The sequence below is a fragment of the Lissotriton vulgaris genome, chromosome 12, assembly GCF_964263255.1.
Source record: "Lissotriton vulgaris chromosome 12, aLisVul1.2, whole genome shotgun sequence".
In the NCBI taxonomy this organism is placed as follows: domain Eukaryota; kingdom Metazoa; phylum Chordata; class Amphibia; order Caudata; family Salamandridae; genus Lissotriton; species Lissotriton vulgaris.
Genome location: NC_141700.1, coordinates 747,114,131 through 747,133,046, shown reverse-complemented (window position 1 = coordinate 747,133,046; position 18,916 = coordinate 747,114,131). Strand labels below are relative to the sequence as shown.

At 43.7% G+C, this 18,916-nt stretch overlaps 1 protein-coding gene across 1 annotated transcript in view; it reads left to right on the top strand.

Moving 5' to 3' along the window:
- Positions 1–1,763: 1,763 nt before the first annotated feature.
- The window catches only part of LOC147678556 (vomeronasal type-2 receptor 26-like), an 87,226-nt gene continuing 70,073 nt past the window's right edge, over positions 1,764–18,916 (top strand). Inside the window, exon 1 of the mRNA XM_086945690.1 lies at positions 1,764–2,021. Coding sequence (XP_086801816.1) covers positions 1,764–2,021 — 258 coding nt within the window. The remainder of the gene's footprint in view (positions 2,022–18,916) is intronic.

The following is an 18,916-nucleotide window of genomic DNA, read 5'->3' as shown; positions in this document are numbered from 1 at the left end:
TGATGTATAGGCATTTCAAGATGGAGATTCCGAATTCACGCAAAATGGCAAAAAAATCCACGAGTTCGCAATTTTTTTTTCCATTAACACAAATATGTGACCACTTGTGCCTGTAACTTTGCCAGAGCGCCAAAAGGCGCTGAGGTCCCTTGAGTGAGCTGGCCATTATAGTGGGGAGGGGCAGGAAGACGTTTCATACCGCTAGTGTGTGGTGGACGAGGCCAAACGGGCGGGTCTTCTATGCGAGTTCACATGCATCTTGTTTATAAAGGGTCAGAGACCGAGCAGAGCAGCAGATGAGGAGAAAGCAGCCTCCTGGTCACAGGAGCTACACGGGGATGGCGCTCTGGAAACTCATGGATGCAAAAATACGTTTGGCACAGGACCCCACAATACTTCAGATGTCCAAGACAGCTCTGCTGCGCGTTTTGGTACAAAGCCATTCTGATCCTGCTCAGTGGGTTCAGGGGCATGCAGCTGCTGCTGCTGGACAATGTCCCATCTCATACTAAACTGCCCCGTACAGGCATATGCTGGTGCTGGGCAGTAGGGTGCAGTGGCATGAGGGTGCTGCACGCCTGGTACATGCGCACACTGGTGCCAGGAGGGACAAGGGTTTATTGGTGCTGTGTAGCAAGTTATGACTTTACATTTTGACTGCACCAGATGGTGGTACCACCTACACGGATCAGGAGCATCTAGGCACCAGACTTCATGGTGCAAGAGCATAATGGTGCTGTGCGGTACGGGTATATATGTACTGTGGGCAGGGGGGCACTTAGCACAATGTGTGCTCACACCCAGAGGGCTCCCAGGCAATTGAGCATGAATGATTTTCACACTGAGAGGGCTCCGGGGCAGTTCAGCAGCATGGGGGCTCACACCCACTGGGCCCCGGGGCTGTTCAGTAGCGCGGGGGATCACAACCCCTGGGCAGCTCAGCAGCGCGGGGGCTCACACCCACAGGGCTCCCGGGCAGTTTAGCAGCGCCACCCTCTGGTTCATCACTGCCACCCTCTGGTTCACCACTGCCACCCTCTGGTTCACCGCTGCCACGCTCTGGTTCATCACTGCCACCCTATGGTTCATCACAGCACCCTCTGGTTCACCACTGTCACCCTCTGGTTCACTACTGTCACCCTCTGGTTCATCAGGCACTTCTTTTTATTGTGAAATTACTAGTAGAATAAAGGATTAGTCTCCGAGACTGAAAAATTAAGGTGTTAAATTACAGTTTCAGAAACCAACAATGTTATGTCAAAATTATTTTTTAAGCGCACGTACACAGGTTGGTTTCTTGGCATTAGTATAGGAGTAGTTGAGCCCCCAATCAGAACATTATTCTAAGACAACATTCATAAAGAACAAAAGTAGTTGAGTGAACCATGCAGAATTCAGTTGTGTCTGATTTAATGGGATATATCTCTGAAGGATGCCTCATTGGAACATTGTTGATGTTTATATGTTAAATATTAAATTGCAGCGGTAGTTCATTCTTTCCGCGTAACTTGTTCCGCAAGAAAAAAATGCATTTCCAGGATTTTCATATTTTGATACTGCAATGCCAGGAAACCGATTTTCCTACATAACCCTAAGTAGATCAATTTACTCTGATATATTTTTTACTATAAAAACAAGGCCTGCACCAGTGAAGCCACATAATGGTATCCTATTTTTTGGTATTATGATCATGCTAAATTTGTCAGAAATATATTTCTCTTTATTCAAGGTTTGGGTTTCGGAATTATCAGTACATCCAAGCGATGGTGTTTGCCATTGAAGAAATTAACAGCAACCCAACACTTTTACCCAACATAACACTTGGATTCCAGATCTATGACTCCTGTAAAATCCTCCATGGAGCACTGAAGGGAGCCTTGTGGATTCTCACAGGACAAGAGGAGACAGTTACAAACTACTGGTGCCAGAGACGTTTAATGCCAGCCGCCATTATAGGAGATGCTGGCTCCACCCGGTCAATTGCCATTGCAAGGATTCTGGGTCTTTACAGATATCCTCAGGTAAGACATTGCAATGCACAATTAAGTGCAATTACTGTTCTGTAGGATCAGTTCAATCAGGTCATATTTGTACAGCGCTGTGTGTCAACCCTGAGGGTTTCCAGGCATTTACTGCTGGTCTCAGTCGAACAGCCAGGTCTAGACTCCCCTCCTGAACTCAGTCAGTGATTGTGCAGTGTGGAGGCGGAGGGGTTAGTTTGTACAGAAGCCCACAAATCGAGATACTCTATTAGACTTCACCACTAGTCATCCATGTACGCTGAAGGAAAATCTGCCATATGGACAATTCCTCCGCGTGAGGAGGAATTGTATCAATAAAGAAGACTACTTTACTAATGCCAACAATCTTAAGGATAAACTAATAGCTCGTGGCTATCCTAAAAGATTGGTGAAAGTTGCTCTTAAGAGAGCATGGTACACACCTAGAGAAGTGTTACTTAGTCCTAAAGAACATGACAAAAATACTCCAATGACATGTGTATTGACATATGACCCTAAAGCTAATCGAGTTAAAAAAATTGTAAAAAAAACCTGGAAACTTATTGAACCCTTAGGAATCCTCAATCCTCTGTTTGCTTTTAAAAAGGGAAAGAACATTCGGCAACAGTTGGAGAGAGCAGCGAGAGAGACCGAATTGCCCAAAAAAGACCTTTGAGACTTATTAAGTTTACCACCCGTGATAGGACATTTTTGATGTCAAAATTGTGTGGCCTGTAGGCTAACAGAAGATTACAAACATTTAGACATCGATGGACAGATACATTACTAGAAAGGATTCTCAAATTGTAATTCCAAAAATGCGCTATATTGTATAAAATGCCCATGTAATAAATTCTACATAGGCCAAACAACACAACCCATAAAAAAGCGGATTCTGCAACATAAATCAAGGATAAAATGTAATGTACAAGGGGCTCCTTTAGTACAACATTTTCAAGATCAGAATCACTCAGAGAATGATATAAAATGGTCAGTACTATGTGTGATCAGAAATGCGTGTGGAGTAGAACTGCAAACCAAACTGAACAGACTAGAAGCCAGATTGAATGCGAAATACCATACTGCTATGATGGGCCTCAATGATAAAGATAAAGTCTGGGCCTTATTACAATAATACAACAGAACAGATAGTGGCTGGGTAACTATTGCGCAACTATAACTGGATTAGTATTCTCCTTATATGAAGGCTCAAGGGAACAGGGGAAAGCGTCCACTTGCGTCCCCAAAGAAGTCCTCTGCAACCAGAGAATTCAGTAATAAAAGGTAAGTTGTCCCCGAGCACATATATGTCAATTCTTATGTAATTCAAAGAGAAAAGATAACCACAGTCAAATGAATATCCTTTCACAGTTCATCAGATTAAATTCCTTTAATTTCCATTTCTTTTCTCTTCAAAACATCAAATCTCTTCATGGTCTTCATCTAGTTCAAACAGAGGTAGCCAACACGTGTTTCGTCAGAGGGTACAGTCACCCAAATGACTTCTTCAGGGCAAAAATCAGTCCGAACAACTAGTAGTAAAGGTCAATTCAAGAAGGCAATTGTTCCTCAATTATAAAGTGGAACTAAAGAATCAATCCAAAACAACCAATACCAAAGACCAATTCCAGAGGGCTATTTGTTCCTCAATTATAAAGTGGAACAGGGAGAGTACTCCTCACGTTTTCAAGGGGGTTCCGTTAAAATTACCTTACAATAATATACACGTGTTTGAAACCATGAGAAGGGATTAAAAAGACAAGTGTGTATATTACTGGCTCAACTGTAGTTAGACACTAAGGGGCCCATTAGGATCACTGGCGGATCGCCACTGCCCGTATGGTAGTGGCGATCCGACCGTGATCCTACCCCACCCGCAACCCAATTCCCCCGCCACGAGTTGACGGGCGGAATAGGGTTTAATATGGTGGCGGTCTCTGTTAGACACCGCCATCCATATTACCATGCAGGTGGGGACATGCCTTTCATGCGGTGTTAGACATCGGGGGCCCGTTGCGGGCCCACAGGGACTCTGGGCGGGGGGGTTGCACATGGGGGGTACCTATGGTACCCCCCAGCCATTCCATGTACAACATGCCTTCCCGGCATTGTGGCGGGGGGTGCTGAGTGCACCGCCCGCCCCAATACCGCCCGCCACAATGACAGGAATGCCCCCACCACTGTGGCGGGCGCATCCTAATTGCCCCCACGGGACCCCCGCCCTTATGGCGGGCAGTCCATTTACCGATAGGGCATCCTAATGACCCCCTAAATCTGGAATATTTTGTGAATATTGATGTTGATAACTGTGGACAGCTGTGTTACATAGTTAAAAAAGATTACCGTACTTTTCAATCAGTCACTCGGGCTCACTCTGTCTCAGAGAGATACACAGAATAAACAAATGGGACGTTTTCAATAAGCATTTACTGAGTCAGCTTTATTCTAGTGTAAAATATGTGTGCTGTAACAACCATAAGACAGAAACAGATGTAGACTGTTAAAATGGCAAGAAGAGTAAATGGATGGTAGATTTCTACCATAATGCTAAAACAATTGATCATATGTATGCTTATAGATACATGACAGTAGTACTGCATATTCCTACAATGCTAACCCTAACTAGATGTACCTAAATGTACCTAGCATGTATGTAAGTGTATAGCCAAGAATCCCCCAATGGTGAGGCCAACCCCATTACCTGAAGTGAAAAACTGTAGTACCCCGCCTTGGTCTCGAGAAGTATACCCCGCGAGGGATTTCAGACCAGTGTGTACTGGAGTGTCTGTGCGCAGAACCTTCAGCATCTCATGTCAGTCTGCCAGCATGAAAGTATTTCTCCTCTGCAAAGAAATGGTGTTTATATACTCAAACTTTACCCTCAAGGGTTCTACCTTTCTGTGTCATGCCGGCCAAGGATAACGAACGGGATGACCCTTACACTTAGTTATGCAGAAGATGGTAATCGTGCAGTGATTCTGAGAATCCTTATGCAAAATAAATGAGTCTAGTTTTCAGGGAAAGCCGTACGACATTTAGGCAGCACATAACTAGGTAAAAGGTCAGTACCAAAGCTGGTATGTAGCCCAATGGCAGGAAAAATGTAGGTGAAAGGTTAGGTGACTACATGAGCCTATATTGGTGTACATTTATGAATCATAACAAAACCATGTTGAAGGCTGCTAAGAGGTTAAGCAGGATCCGGCTGGCTTCTCCTATGTTCGTTAGGGTATGAATGTCATCCATTGCAGAGATCAGGGCTGGGTTGGTGCTGTGGTTGGATCTGAACCCTAACGGTGAAGGGTCAAGAAAATTGTTTTTCTCCAGGTGTTCAACGAGCTGGAGGTTGATGTATTTCTCCAGGATCTTAGCAATGAAGGGGAGCAGCGAGATGAGTCAGTAGTTCTGGAGCTCTCTTGGATTTGCTGACGTTTTCTTGAGGAGTGGTCTGACAGCATGTTTTCAAGCATCTAGGAAGGTGGCCATGGTGAACAAGGTGTTGAGGATGGTGAGGAGCTGGTTGCTAAACTCATCTCTGCTGAGGTTGAAGAGCTGGTGGGAGCAAGGGTCAGTGGGTGCTTCTGAATGGAATATGTTGATTAGCTTGGATATGTCCAATGAGCTGAGTTGTTTCCATGCAGTGAGCTGGTTGTCAGCGGTGGTGGTTAGCTGCTGTCTGATGACGTTGGTGGGTTGGGGTCGAAGTTTATATGGATGGTTGCTATTTTGTTGTGGAAATGATAAGCAAGGGCATCGCAGAGTTCCTGCAATGCTGGCATGGCGTTTTTTGTGGCTAATGAGCAGGTGAACTCTCTGATTATGGTGAAGAGTTCTTTGGCATGGTTGGAGTTGGTGTTCAAGCAGAGACTGTGTACTGAAATGGTGTATGCTTGAGCCAAACAACAATTGAAAAAACCCTGGCTGTTAAACAAATAGAGGAAACTAGGCACATATAATAAATATGGTCCATTAAACAAAATAGAAAAATTCTAGAATATAGCTTGAGGCAAATTTGCAAGTAGAATGTGATATGTTTGTACTAACTTAACTGAAAATGTCACTATCACCTCCGTAACCCAGCAATAATTAGCATATTCCTTCCACAAAACATTTCCTTCTCTTTCCTAAACTCAACATTAACCCACTTACCAAAACACACCAACCTCCCTGAAACTAAAAAATTCCATGTTTCACAAACCATGCCAACTGCATAAATACAAAACCCAATCTACAAAAACACATCCACCCTTTCCTAAAACACCCAATAAACCCATGACAATAAATTCCCTTGATTGAGGAGGAATCCAGAAGTGCTGTTCTACTCTTTTATGCAATATTTGGGAGTTTTGAGAGCTGAGGTAGCAGTCAGTTGCTGACTCAAGAGTTGCACTGTTGTAATGCTCTTTGCACTACTGACTGTAGGGCAGCATCATTTCCTGCATTTGTACAGTGGCAGCCACTTTGCAAACTCCCCTTGGCCCTTCACCATGTTTATACTTTGGGGCTGTGGTCATTTACCTCTACTGAGCTAGGAGTCTGCCCTATCATGGCTCTGCAACCTCATCAGTAATTGATTATTAGTAGTGATGGTGATCAGTCACAGGCTTCTCAGGGAGGTTAGTATGTGGAGTACAAAAGGGGCAAAAACCCAACAATGCGCCCCACAGCACAATAACCCAATTGTCCAGTGCAGTGCTTTATTTTAGAAAATAAAGTATATTTTATTCTATAGTAAGGCACAATACTACACAAATATATACCAGGTATCGGTTGTTTGTGTCTGTGGGTGGCTTCAGGGTGAGCACCCATGACCCCTCCCCTCCCCCCTTCAATGACAGACTTAAGCCCAGAGGCATAGTTACTAGTGCATGTGAATCGTCCACACACCCTTTCTAGCACATAGGATGACTCTGACTCAGGAGAGCCATTTAATCTTTTAACCACTCCCCGGGCAGTGGAGGATGGTGGGCAGCCTTTTTGCTTAGAGTCTGACTCACTAGAACTGGGCAGGATTGCAGTTGAGTCATGCACAAAAACTGCTTAGGCTGGGTAGGTGCATGCAGCTTTCCAGGATCCTGAAGAAAGGGGTAGGAGCAGCTCGATTTTTTGGGTGGCCCTCTTCTGGGTTTGAGGGATCTTCAGCAGATGGGCCTCCTCATCACAAAGGGACCAGTACATCCACTTTGATGAGTCACAATGGCAGTCACGCAGAGACTTCTTTACATGCAATGATCTTGCAGTCCTCTTCTTCAGATGTGGGGCTCTGGCAGTCACTTAAGAGCTTCAAGGTGCTTTAAGGCACAAGGTCTGGTCTGATCATATTCATAGGTCTCTAACATCATGAAGGAGGCATGGCTCTGTCACAGAATGCCTCAATGCAAAAGCTTGAATTTCCAAAAGCTCAGTTCATTCAGCACCGAACCTTGGTACAGTTCTGAACTAGCCATGCTGGCTCATCAGGTACACTGGTGGAGATGCCACATGATACCGGCCTCTTCTTATGGGCACAGGACAGATAGTGCAGCATTCACACAGGTCTCATACATGGGCACACAGTAGGAGCCAGCGGGTAATATCAAGCATCAGTCAAGCAGGCTGATCGATACTTTTGTCTCTCAAATTAGAACATGCACTCACACACAGTTTGTGAGTCTCTGGTCGGCAGGACACTTCTCCAGGGTCAATTGTTTCTATCAACATCACCTGTAAGCTCCTCCGACAAGGTTGACTTACTCCTTCCACCTTGCACAGGGAGTACTCCTTCTGCTTCAAGGACAAGACCCACTGCTATCACTTATTCACTAAGGTGACAAAAGGAGAGTCTGCAATGGCTTCTTAATTAATCAGCCAAAGCGAAAACTAATGATGAGTACGATTAGGTAGTGTTGCTGAGTACCTGCCTAGCAGAAACTGGATCATATATTAGTATTTCAATGCAAACTAAACAGAATTTACCTTGTAGTGTAAGCAGCATGGTACTAAAAACAATTGTTAGTATTGTAGAACACAAAAAAACAAATAATGACTACTCACTCAGCGCCTGAATCTTGATGCCTAGCGGGTCCTGTTCGCAGTCCAAGATATCTTCCCGGTGGCGTGTCACCTGATGGTCAGGGAGCCAAACCTGGCTGGTGCACCGCATGCACTTGCGCACTCTCCCTCAGCGCAGCCGATGCTTCCTAGGGGGTGTCCACTGCCATGCCTGCTGCCGGCTACCAGCATGTAGGTGAGGTGGTGCTGCACAAAAAGAAACAGTGTTGCCCCCCCTCCTCACTAATGATCACCCAGTGCTGCACACCGGGGCGAGAGCATAGCCCACTATGAAGGCGCACCTCTGTCATGGCGCAGGGTGGGTAGAGAAGGAACATGAATGGAAAGGAAAGGAAAGAAGAAATAAATAAAGAAGTAAGGAGCGAAATAAAAAAATACAAGTCACAAAACACATTTTGTTTTTCAAAAACATAAAATATAAACCCAGAAAAACACCCACTAATTTAAGAAATAAAAATGAGGGGTGGATCCATTTTAAAGGGGGAGGATTAAAATAGGCCTGGGTGGTAAACTCCGTTCCACTCGCGTAATATGAGGAATTTGGGTAGTTTTGCGTTTTGTGTCCTGTAGCCCGCCTATGCTCCATCAAGGTCGACTGGAACATCTGGCTTTGTCCTGGTCCTGCATGACCTATCTCCACAGTTGGCGCTTAGTATTTTTTGGTGCATATTTCTGGTTCTACTGATTGAATGTTTGTATTTTGGGCTTGTTTTATTTATTAAAGAAATCATTATTTTTATAGCTAGGTGTGGGATCATTTTTTTGTGATATTTCCACTTTGTTACTGTTTGAGGTGTTGCACAAATACTTTACACATTGCCCTAAGTTAAGACTGACTGCTCTGTACCAAGCTACCAAACGGCTCAACACAGGTTAATTTAGGGTGTGCTTGTGTCTAACACTGACAATGATTGTTGTTGCTGCTTGACCAGGGCTCAAACCCCAGTCAACTGCCAATTGTAACTTATGTTATTAATGAAAAACCCAATAAATAAATACATTTTTAAAAAAAAGATCCTCCTCCTCAGTTCTTGATTTCCACAAGTAACTGAACACTAATCTCTTATCCTAGACACGACCCAGACAGCTCCTGTTTCACTAATATAATCTATTACGTAGTGAGTAGTTCACTGTAAAAATACACATACCATAGCAAAGCTTCTAAGTATTGCAATGTGTTTGTGGTTGCTAAATCTAGGGTTTATCCTCATGTATTTTCAATTTCAGTTAAGATTTAACTTCAATATGAACAGCTGTAAACATCTTCAAACTAGACTTCTCTATTGTATTGTAACAAGCTAAAAAGAGCGGACCCTAACACTTTGAAGTGCCATCCTTGGTCTTTGATAAAGAAAGACCACTCCAGCTAGTCGACTAACTACATAGATCCCTCAAGCATCTAGAAGCCATTGATATTTAGAGTATGGGCCTCTCTCCAAAATAGTTAATAAACAGGCTAATCTATTATAAAATGACTCAGATTTTGAGGAATTGAGTAGAAGAATCTAGTTCCAAGCAGGCTTTATTGCTCTAAGATCCTGGCCCCTAATTATTTCAAGCAACCTTGACAACTCAACTAGAAAATAGCTCTGATGAGGTGACATTTTGGGCTTATTCCCTTTAGAGCATTCTGGTACGGAGGCTGGGACAAGTGTCAGCCTGCTTGTGCCATTTCTGTGGGGCTGTGTCTATTAGTTCACATCATCTGTGCTTGCCTTAGTCTTGCAATTGCTCAGAAATACTGTCTGAACCTGATTGTCAGAAGTATGTCCATTGGACCTGGCTTATCTGTGGTTTGTCTTGAGTACGAATCAGGTATCTGAGATCCAGCTTCTTTAAATTAATGAAATGTAACTAAAAAAAGAAAAATTGTGATTAAGAGTTGCCTTAAACAGTGAAAGGAGACCTTCTACATTATCCTTATGCGATGTCTTTTCAAAGTCCTCTCTGGAACTGATTGCATTGTAGCACCCTTTGAATTTTTATTATTTTTTATTAATCCCGCAAAAACACCCATTAAGGAATTTACGGAGAAATCATTAATAACAATTTCTTCTTTCACCATCTAGAAATTAGATTAATTACATTTTTTATCGATCATGTTGCCAGTCTTTTACCATTTCTCAATATTAATAGGATATGGTGAATGTACTCTATTAGCAGCTACTAATGGACTAAAGAATGATTTGGTCTAATTTTATATTTTTCCTATTAGTTGACTTAAGATTGGTTGTGTTTTTTGATATATCGTTTCTTCGCAAAGATGTTAATTAAACTTGCAATAAAAATATTTCATTAATGTTTTGCTTGCATTATCATGGTAATGATTTTCAGTAATACACTTCCTGGGGCTCTGCTGTTCTGTTGTTTCCACTGACGTCTATGAATATGACCATATCTATCTAGCGATGATGCGTTTGACTTTGGTCACTGTTGTCTGTGAAGACTGGTTACCTGTAGTTTATGTGCTCTTTATAATGACTGTCTCTCCATAATAATAGTGCTGGCATTTCCTTATTTTTCTGTTTTGTGGGCAATGTATTTCTTTCTTCCAGGTCAGCTGTACCCAAATATGGGGGTCATTACGATATCGGGCGGATTGCCTCCGCCAGGCTTGCGGTGGCCACTGCATGCCTGGCGGAGGCAATCCGCCCGATTTTGTCTTTCCGTTTCCCCCCGCCATATTAGTATGGCTTGGGGGACCGGAGCGGTCAAAAACACCGCCCGTTACTTTTCCGCTCCGGCCGCCTTGCGGCCGAGGCGGAAAAGGAATAATATGGTGGCGGTGTCTATCAGACACCGCCAGCCATATTAAGATGGGGTTTTCAGCAAGCCTTTCCGAGGCGGCAATGCCGCCACGGAAAGGCAGGCGGCCTTCACTCTGGGGGCCCCCTGCGGGCCCCCAGAGTGAAGGTGGGTGGGGGGGTGGGGGGGGGGTGCACATGGGGGGTACCTACGGTACCCCCCTGCATTTGCATAATGAAAGCGGCAGGCACCGCGTGGTGCCTGCCGCTTTCATTATGCAAATGCGTGCATTTACTTTTGACATTGTGGCAGGCGGTGCAGTGAGCACTGCCCGCCACAGTGTTAAATGGAGGATTGCACCCACCACTGTGGCGGGCGCATCCTAATTGCACCCCCGGGACCCCCGCCCTTATGGCGGGCGGTCCCGATTCACGATGGGATGACGGGCGGGCAAAATCCGCCCGTCATCCTAATGAGGCCCTATATGTTTGGGGTACTTTTCTCTTTTTTCAGGGACAAACTGTTGTGTGTCTCAAGAGTGGCATAGCCATGCTCCTTTTATCAGTTTAACTCTCTGTTGTGTGCGCTAAAGCTTTATTTATTTTTCGGTCGGCTGTGCTTCTTTACCCCAGTGATTAAAATTACCTCTGTTTTCCTGAAATTACCTGTATTTTCTAGATTCTTGGTTGGCACATATTTATTGGGCATCCGCATCCTCCAATCTTTGGACAAATTCTTCTCAAATCTTTTCCATAGCTTTTCAGCCTTTGTTTCATATTTTCCAGTTCTTCACTCAATTTCTAAACTTCTTTCTGTGAAAAAGTACATTGTAGTGTGTAAAAGTGTACAGTAATAATTGAATCATGTAAGTGATCTTTTCAATAATTGTTTTCCTGGGTGTATTAGCTGGTTATGCTTATATCATGGAGCAACATACTTAATATATAATGTTATTATTGTGCCCATCATGATATAATTGTTTATGTGACTGCTTATTTCAAATATTGAGAAAAGCATTTTTTAGCCCAACTTAAAAAAGTTATTCATATGTAAGTAAAGTTACACTTCCAATAGCTGACAAACATTCTGTAAACAGTTATTCACATACTACCCAAGCTGTACAATTAATTTCTTTTGATCGCATGATCTGGTGCGACTTCAAATAATACTGCTCATATTTTGCTACTATTTACAAATTAATCTGCAAAATTGTAAAATATTTTCTATTTCTTTTACAAAAGATTAGTTACTATTCAACAAGTCCAATTCTGAGTGACCGAAATCAGTTTCCTTCCTTTTTCCGCACCATCCCCAGCGATGAGTTTCAATCCCTTGGACTGGCACGGTTAATAATTCACATGGGATGGACCTGGGTTGGCATACTGGCTGCAAATAATGATTATGGACAACAGGGCAGTCAAATACTGCAGGACGAGCTAATCAAGGCTGGTACTTGTGTGGCCTTCAATATCATAATGATCCAACCAGATAAGAATGCAAATCATTTTGTAGAAGTAATGAAAACTTCAATGGCCAAAGCCATCGTTATCTTTTCTACTAGCACTGAGCTGGTTCCTCTACTGGAAGAGATGTCCAGACAGAATATGACTGGAAAGATTTTGATTGCCAGCGAAGCCTGGTCAACAATTTCTCCTCTCCCCATCAAGCAATACTCAGAATTCTTGGTTGGTACCATTGGGTTGGCGATCCGCATTAGAGAAATGATGAGTTTTCAAGAATATTTTATCGGCATTCACCCATCATCCTCCACAAAAGATCCTTTCATCAGAACGTTCTGGGAAACAACATTTGAATGTCAGTGGATAAACCAAGAAAACTTCCTATATATCAAGAACAATTTAACCAAGATGTGCACAGGAGATGAGAAACTGAACAGCCTTCCAATTAACAGCATGTCTGACTTTAGAATCACCTTCAATACTTACAATGCAGTATATGCCACAGCACTTGCTTTAGAGGATTTGAGGCTGTGTGTACAGGATGGAGGACTTTTCATTGAAGGGACCTGCAAAAATATTTCAAATTTCTATCCATGGCAGGTATGTTTTTTCCTGAGGCAAAAAATATGAATGAGATTGTGAAAGTATACAATATTACAGGACTGGTCAACATATTTGAAAGCAATTTGGGTGCATACTTTTTATGATCAGATTTCATTTTTTTTATATATTTTATTTTCTTTGTCAAAAATGGTTAAACAAAAAGTATGGATACCAGTTCAATTTACATAGTGAGCTTAAATAAAGCTGGGGGATGACAGTAAATCAATACACTTATCTCATATACATTATTCAATGTACTAATGCAAAAATATAACAATATATTAAAAAACAAAAAGAATATATATAGATAGAAATGCTTAACAGGTAGGATACAACCTCATAGAGTATATATGTATATAAAAAAAGTCTTGCTTGGTACAACCGGTATTAAATTCATAGGTCTAAATGGGGTACTAAACCTAAAAGAGATTTGATCAGATTTAGTTACATTTCTTAGATTAGTGATGTTAAAGGGGTCCCACCTAAAACCTGCCCAGACACAATAAAAACTTTTAATGGACTGATGCCCCCTAGACTTAGCCAGAGAAAACTCTAGATCACAGATTAGCCTGAGGCGAGCCCACCATTCTGTTAGCTTGGGTGGTAAGGGAGAGATCTAAGCTCTTACAATACATCGCTGGCAGAATTGATAATAATAGATAGGGTTGCTACTGCACACTGCCATCATTTGTTCTAGGTCCCAGCTGTGGTCTATAGCCTAGCATGAGCTCCTTATTTGTGAGCTGTCTGTCCATACCAATACTGGAGCTAGAGAGTTGTACTACCCCTGTCCAAAATTCATAAAGCATTGTAGAGACAGCAAACATGTGAAGAGTATCAGCTGCCAAAAGATCACACTTTGGATATTTAGGGGTCGCTTATAATGCCGTTCTGAATGCTTTCCGACTCAATTGTTCTTGGAAAGCTTTTCGACCAAATCAGCTCGGTGGAGTTTGACCGACTTCAATGGAGGCCTGTACACTGACCAAATGCACAGGCTCCCATTGAAGGAAGGGGTGGCTGGGGAAAATCATGCACCTTGTGGCGGACACCCCATTATGCCTGCCACACTATGCATAGTTGAAAAGGGGGGTCCCTCGGGTAACCCCACAGGTCCGATTCGGAAGGCCTCGGCTGAGAGGGTCCTGCTACAGGTTCCCAAAGTCAGATTCCGACAGTCGATACGAGTCAGAAAAAATGATTTGGAAACAGCCACGGCCCGTGGAGGGAGTGGCGGTGGGGCAGAGAGGTGACGCAAAGAAGGGGCAGGGTGGGGTTGCTACAAACTGGCATATGTATATTTGGAGGTAAGTAAACAATTTAATTTTTAAAACATTTTGTAGCGTGCGCTGCATCACATTTTGCGATGCAGGGCATGCTACGAAATTTGTTTTATTTATTTTACTGGCAAACTTAGTTGATTTTGAAAACGGGGCGCTTTCTCCTGAGTACCATATCCCTAGGCAGGAAGATCTGGGCGGAGAGTACTTGAGTGGTTCCCGATCCAGTTTCCCAATAGGGGAAGGGCTCACCCCGTTAGCTGTCCCTCCTCGCTTCACAGTTGCAAGCAGTTTAAAATGTAATTCCAAATGTAGGATCTAAGAACTGCCAAATCACCAGAGAAAACAGGCTAGATCTGTTCATTGAGTTGCAAGGAGCACAGATATGGATCCATATATAAGGCGAGTGCCAATGGGGACAATGTGCACCCCTGCCTGGTAGCTGGATAGATATGAAACAGTCTAGGAGAAGTTCCAAAATATTGTAGTTGACGGAAAGGATTTTGATATAAAGACTGTACCCACTTTTTAAAATGGTCCGCAATGCCTAGAGTGGATGTCCTTGCCCAAAGTCATGAACAGTTTACCCAGTCAAACGCTTTCTCCATATGCGAGAATATCATACCCATGCCAGATTTTGCTGCAATATCGAATGTGGCCAGTGCAGTGTTAAAATTTGACATAATATCAATATCAGCACGGGTATGAAAACATGTTGCTGTGATGGTACCAACACAGCTGTATGGGGGAAAGAGACGAACAGCTAAAATCTTGGCAAACATTTTTATAACTGCATTAATAAGAGAGAGATATGGCAGTAAGACCCAAGCTCCGATGGTTTAGATTTTTCTCAAAAATAACAATATTGGTCCTGTTCCAGGAGTCTACCATTAATATTGATATCTTGACAAACGCGGACAAGAAGGGGGAGAACAGTACCTTTAAAAATCTTATAAATTTCCAGGGAAATAGTATCTGCTCAGGCAGCCTAGCCTGGGGAAAGCATTACCAGTGCTGTCATAATTTCAACCAAAGTAATTTCTGCCTCAGGAGCAACAGAGGTAGAGCAGAGCTCTGGATATGGTGCCCAAACTGTGTGGAGTTGAAATCATCAGACTGGTTGTAAAGATCTTGATAGAATTCTAAATATTGCTGAGCAATCCCATCTGGATTAGTATACATCCTGCCGTTCCTCCGTTTAATGCCCTGTATAAAGATATTTGAACTTCTGTGTGATATTTGATGTGCTAAAACCCTCCCTACTTGTTCCCCATGCTCACAGTGTGGGGTCTGGTTTGCATTAAGTCTCTCAGCTACCTTATCCTTTAAAACCTGCCACAAAATTGATCGTTTTTTGATTAAAGAAAAATAAACCAGCTGTTGATCAGGCCCCCCATCTACTATATTAGAGGCATGTTGAGGAAATATAATTCTTGGTCAAATAGTGTTCCCTAACGCGTACCCCACCGTCTCCATGTACTAGCTTGAAGTGCATGTAATTTCCCTCCTGTGCCAGCTATGAAGACGCAAATACATTTGCGTCCATCTTTAACATGTCCTCTTTCAGATCCGCCATGAACGGATTGAATATTCAGTTTCTAAATATGCTATGCCAACGTCTTTTTGTGGTATGTTTTACACGTTTTTCAGCTCTGGCAAAGTAGGCCCTGATTCTGCCATCGAGCCTCTTTTTCCCTGCCTTCTGACTCTGAGGGCCTCAGCCCCGGCTGCCTCTGTACCAGTGACCCCTGCCTTACTCCTTGCGCGGCTCACGGCGCTTAACACAGCCTTCTGCCTGCCAAGACTGTCTTCAACCTTCGATTTATCTGCTCCACTCCTCGAAAATACATTCCTGTCTCGACGTTCAAGTAAACATCCTCCTAGCTGCTGTAGCAATGGGCCCGGCCTTTCTGTCTCTGTGCAAGTAACTCATAGACTCCGTTGCCATGGTAGGCCCATGCCCCCTCACCCCTCACGTAGACACAAGACGCTTATACATGCACTCACAACCAGTATAGAATAGCTTCCGTCCGAGAGACCTTTCCCTTCCAGATACTACAGTTCCTTAAACATAAGATATCAGATACGATTTGGGATTAGGTTGGTCTGACATCCCAGACTTATGTCTGCACTTGTAGGGCTAAATGTCAAGCCCCCTTCACCCTCCAGTTACACGTCAGTCACACGTCATACTGCTGCGCGCGCATCTCTGCCATGTATTTTTGCTGACATTGCATGACCCTCTCATGGATCCACCTACTTGTGACTTCATGATAAATGACGTTTTTAGTGAACGCCTTTATGCACGCCTATTGCAACGCCTTTTCAGTTACGTGTGAACATTTTATCTCTCTTCTCAACTGTTACGCCTTCTGCATATGCCTTTACTGTAATGCATTGACTATATATATGAATAACTGTCAATAAAATGTTGTCTGTCAGTCCCTTCCCGAACCTATGTGGTGACGGAATGGTATGCCACCTTGGCTCGAGCCAAATACCCAATTCCTTTTTAAGGAATAAAACCCTTTTGAGTAAACCTCAATATCACGGATTTTGCCTCTTATTTTATCTGAGTTATTCTTATTGATTTTTCCGCATAAATTAAGCATGGGTAATTAGAATTTACCACAGAACTGGCGCCCGAATAGGAACCCCTCCCCCATCTCACGCGCCGGCGGTGCGTTGCAGGCCTGGCCCCCTGCCACAGCCGGACGGACAATTACGCGTACCCGCAGGATTTCCTGTATTTCCCTCAGGCCAACGGAGGTGACTGAGGCTGCGATCGACACCCAGACGAGGCGGTGAGGAGTGCGGAGGATCCCGACCAGAGCCTAGCTGAGAGAGCAAGATCCGAGGTATACGGAGGCCCACCAGGTTCCGAAGTTCCGAAGTATCTGCGTCACGAGTTGAGTCCGAATCCAGTCCAGTCCAGTCCAGTCCAGGGTTTCCGAGGCCTTCTGTTTCCGTGCTTCCCGGTGAGTACCGTTGCTAGGGACGCATCTAGTCGTGCGCATTAGTTTGTGCCGGTCGAGACGGGCTTGGGTACACAAGCCTGGTCTGCACTGTTTAGCAGTGTATCTGTACTGTTTAGCAGTATATCTAGTTTGCACTATTTACGGTGTATCTGTACCGTTTAGCGGTACATCCAGTTTTGCTCAGTTAGTAGGTTTTATTATAATTATGATGGTTCGTTTTTAATGTGTTTTAATGTGTCATTCAAATGTCGTGGTATGAGTGAATGTTCGATCTTCTTTATTGTGATTATTGTGTTCATGTTCAGTGTGATCAGATCAGAGTAGGAACCAAGTAGCCAGATTACAGAATGCCGTTATTCTCCAAACTAAGACAAATAAAAACTAGAAAAGGGGTACTAGAAGAAGCCGTCCCCATTCCACCTAGGGACACTCCAGAGTACTTTATGTACCACAAGCACGGCCTAGACGCCGTTTTATTTCTCGACTTATGGGTGGATTACACTAAAGACCTATCAGAGAATCAAAGATGGCCCGCTGCTGGGACATGGGATGCAGATTGCATCATGAGAGTAGAAGAAGCATTATGGAAAAAGAAAGCCAGACAGTCACAGAAAGATGCCATTGAGCTATGGCGTAAAGAATCGCATAGGCGCACAGAAAAAGCACACAGACTAGAAGAGAAAAATAAGGAGGAGCCTGAAAAGACCCGAGAAAATGTATTAGTTGAGGAAGGTATCCGAGTAAAATTAGAACAAGTAGACAGACAGCGAAACACACTCATGAATGGCATGTATCCCCTCTTGACTGAGGGTTTGCCTAAGGCCACCCCGGAAGTCCCGAAAAACCTACCACCCCCACTGCTCCCGACTAAAAAGCATCAGAAAACAGCAAAGGACGTTTTTCTTTCTTCTTATCTAGACGATGCAGCTCCTGCATATGTTAATACCGTACCGCCACGCACACCTCCGCCTGGCGGTCAAGATGGTCAGGCCCTACCTCCCCGACAAGCTACTCCTCCTCCCGCTATTCCTCCTGGTCTTCCAATCCTCCTTCCACCTCTTCCTGGACCTGCACCCCTTGACATGGCCCCAACTAATCCCTTCGGAGCCGGCGCCTCAGGTGGCGCGTCCGGAGGAGCGGTAGGTTTCCAGACCCCGCCACCCACCCATCGGATGACTTTTAGAGAACAAGCACAACAGCGTACACCTAGAACAGGCGATATTACCGTCTATGGAGATCGTCTTGCAGACTGTAGATATGATCCAGTACCTGGTAAAAAGAATGATGAAAGAATGTTGCTCGCATCAGTGCGATTGCGGAGAGTCACGAACTTCTTATTAACACTACCTGGAATGATAGATCATCTAGATCGAATATATCGGTTTGTCCAGACAGGAGTAGGGCCTGAAAGTATTAAAGAGGCCATGGCCTTCCAGAAAGTGGATACTAAAGCCAAGATATTACGGTTTCTTATAAATTGTTTTATAAGAGAAGTAGACAGGCCGGGTATGAACCCGGATGACGTAAAAGCACTTCACAGGTGGGGCCAGAATATAGCAGATGGGCAGCACGATAAAGAGGCCTGTGTAGATAATATGTACCGAAGAATCAGAACTGCAATTAATAAAATGCATGAGAAAAGACAGCCACTACCGGAAGTAGATTCAGACAAACATGAATCCTCGGAGGAGGAGGAGGATGATCAAGCAGAGACACTAGAGCACACACAGTTACCAGCTAGAGAAATGATAGCTTATGTAGGTAAAGGAAGACCGTTCAACAATTCAATACGCCCAGTG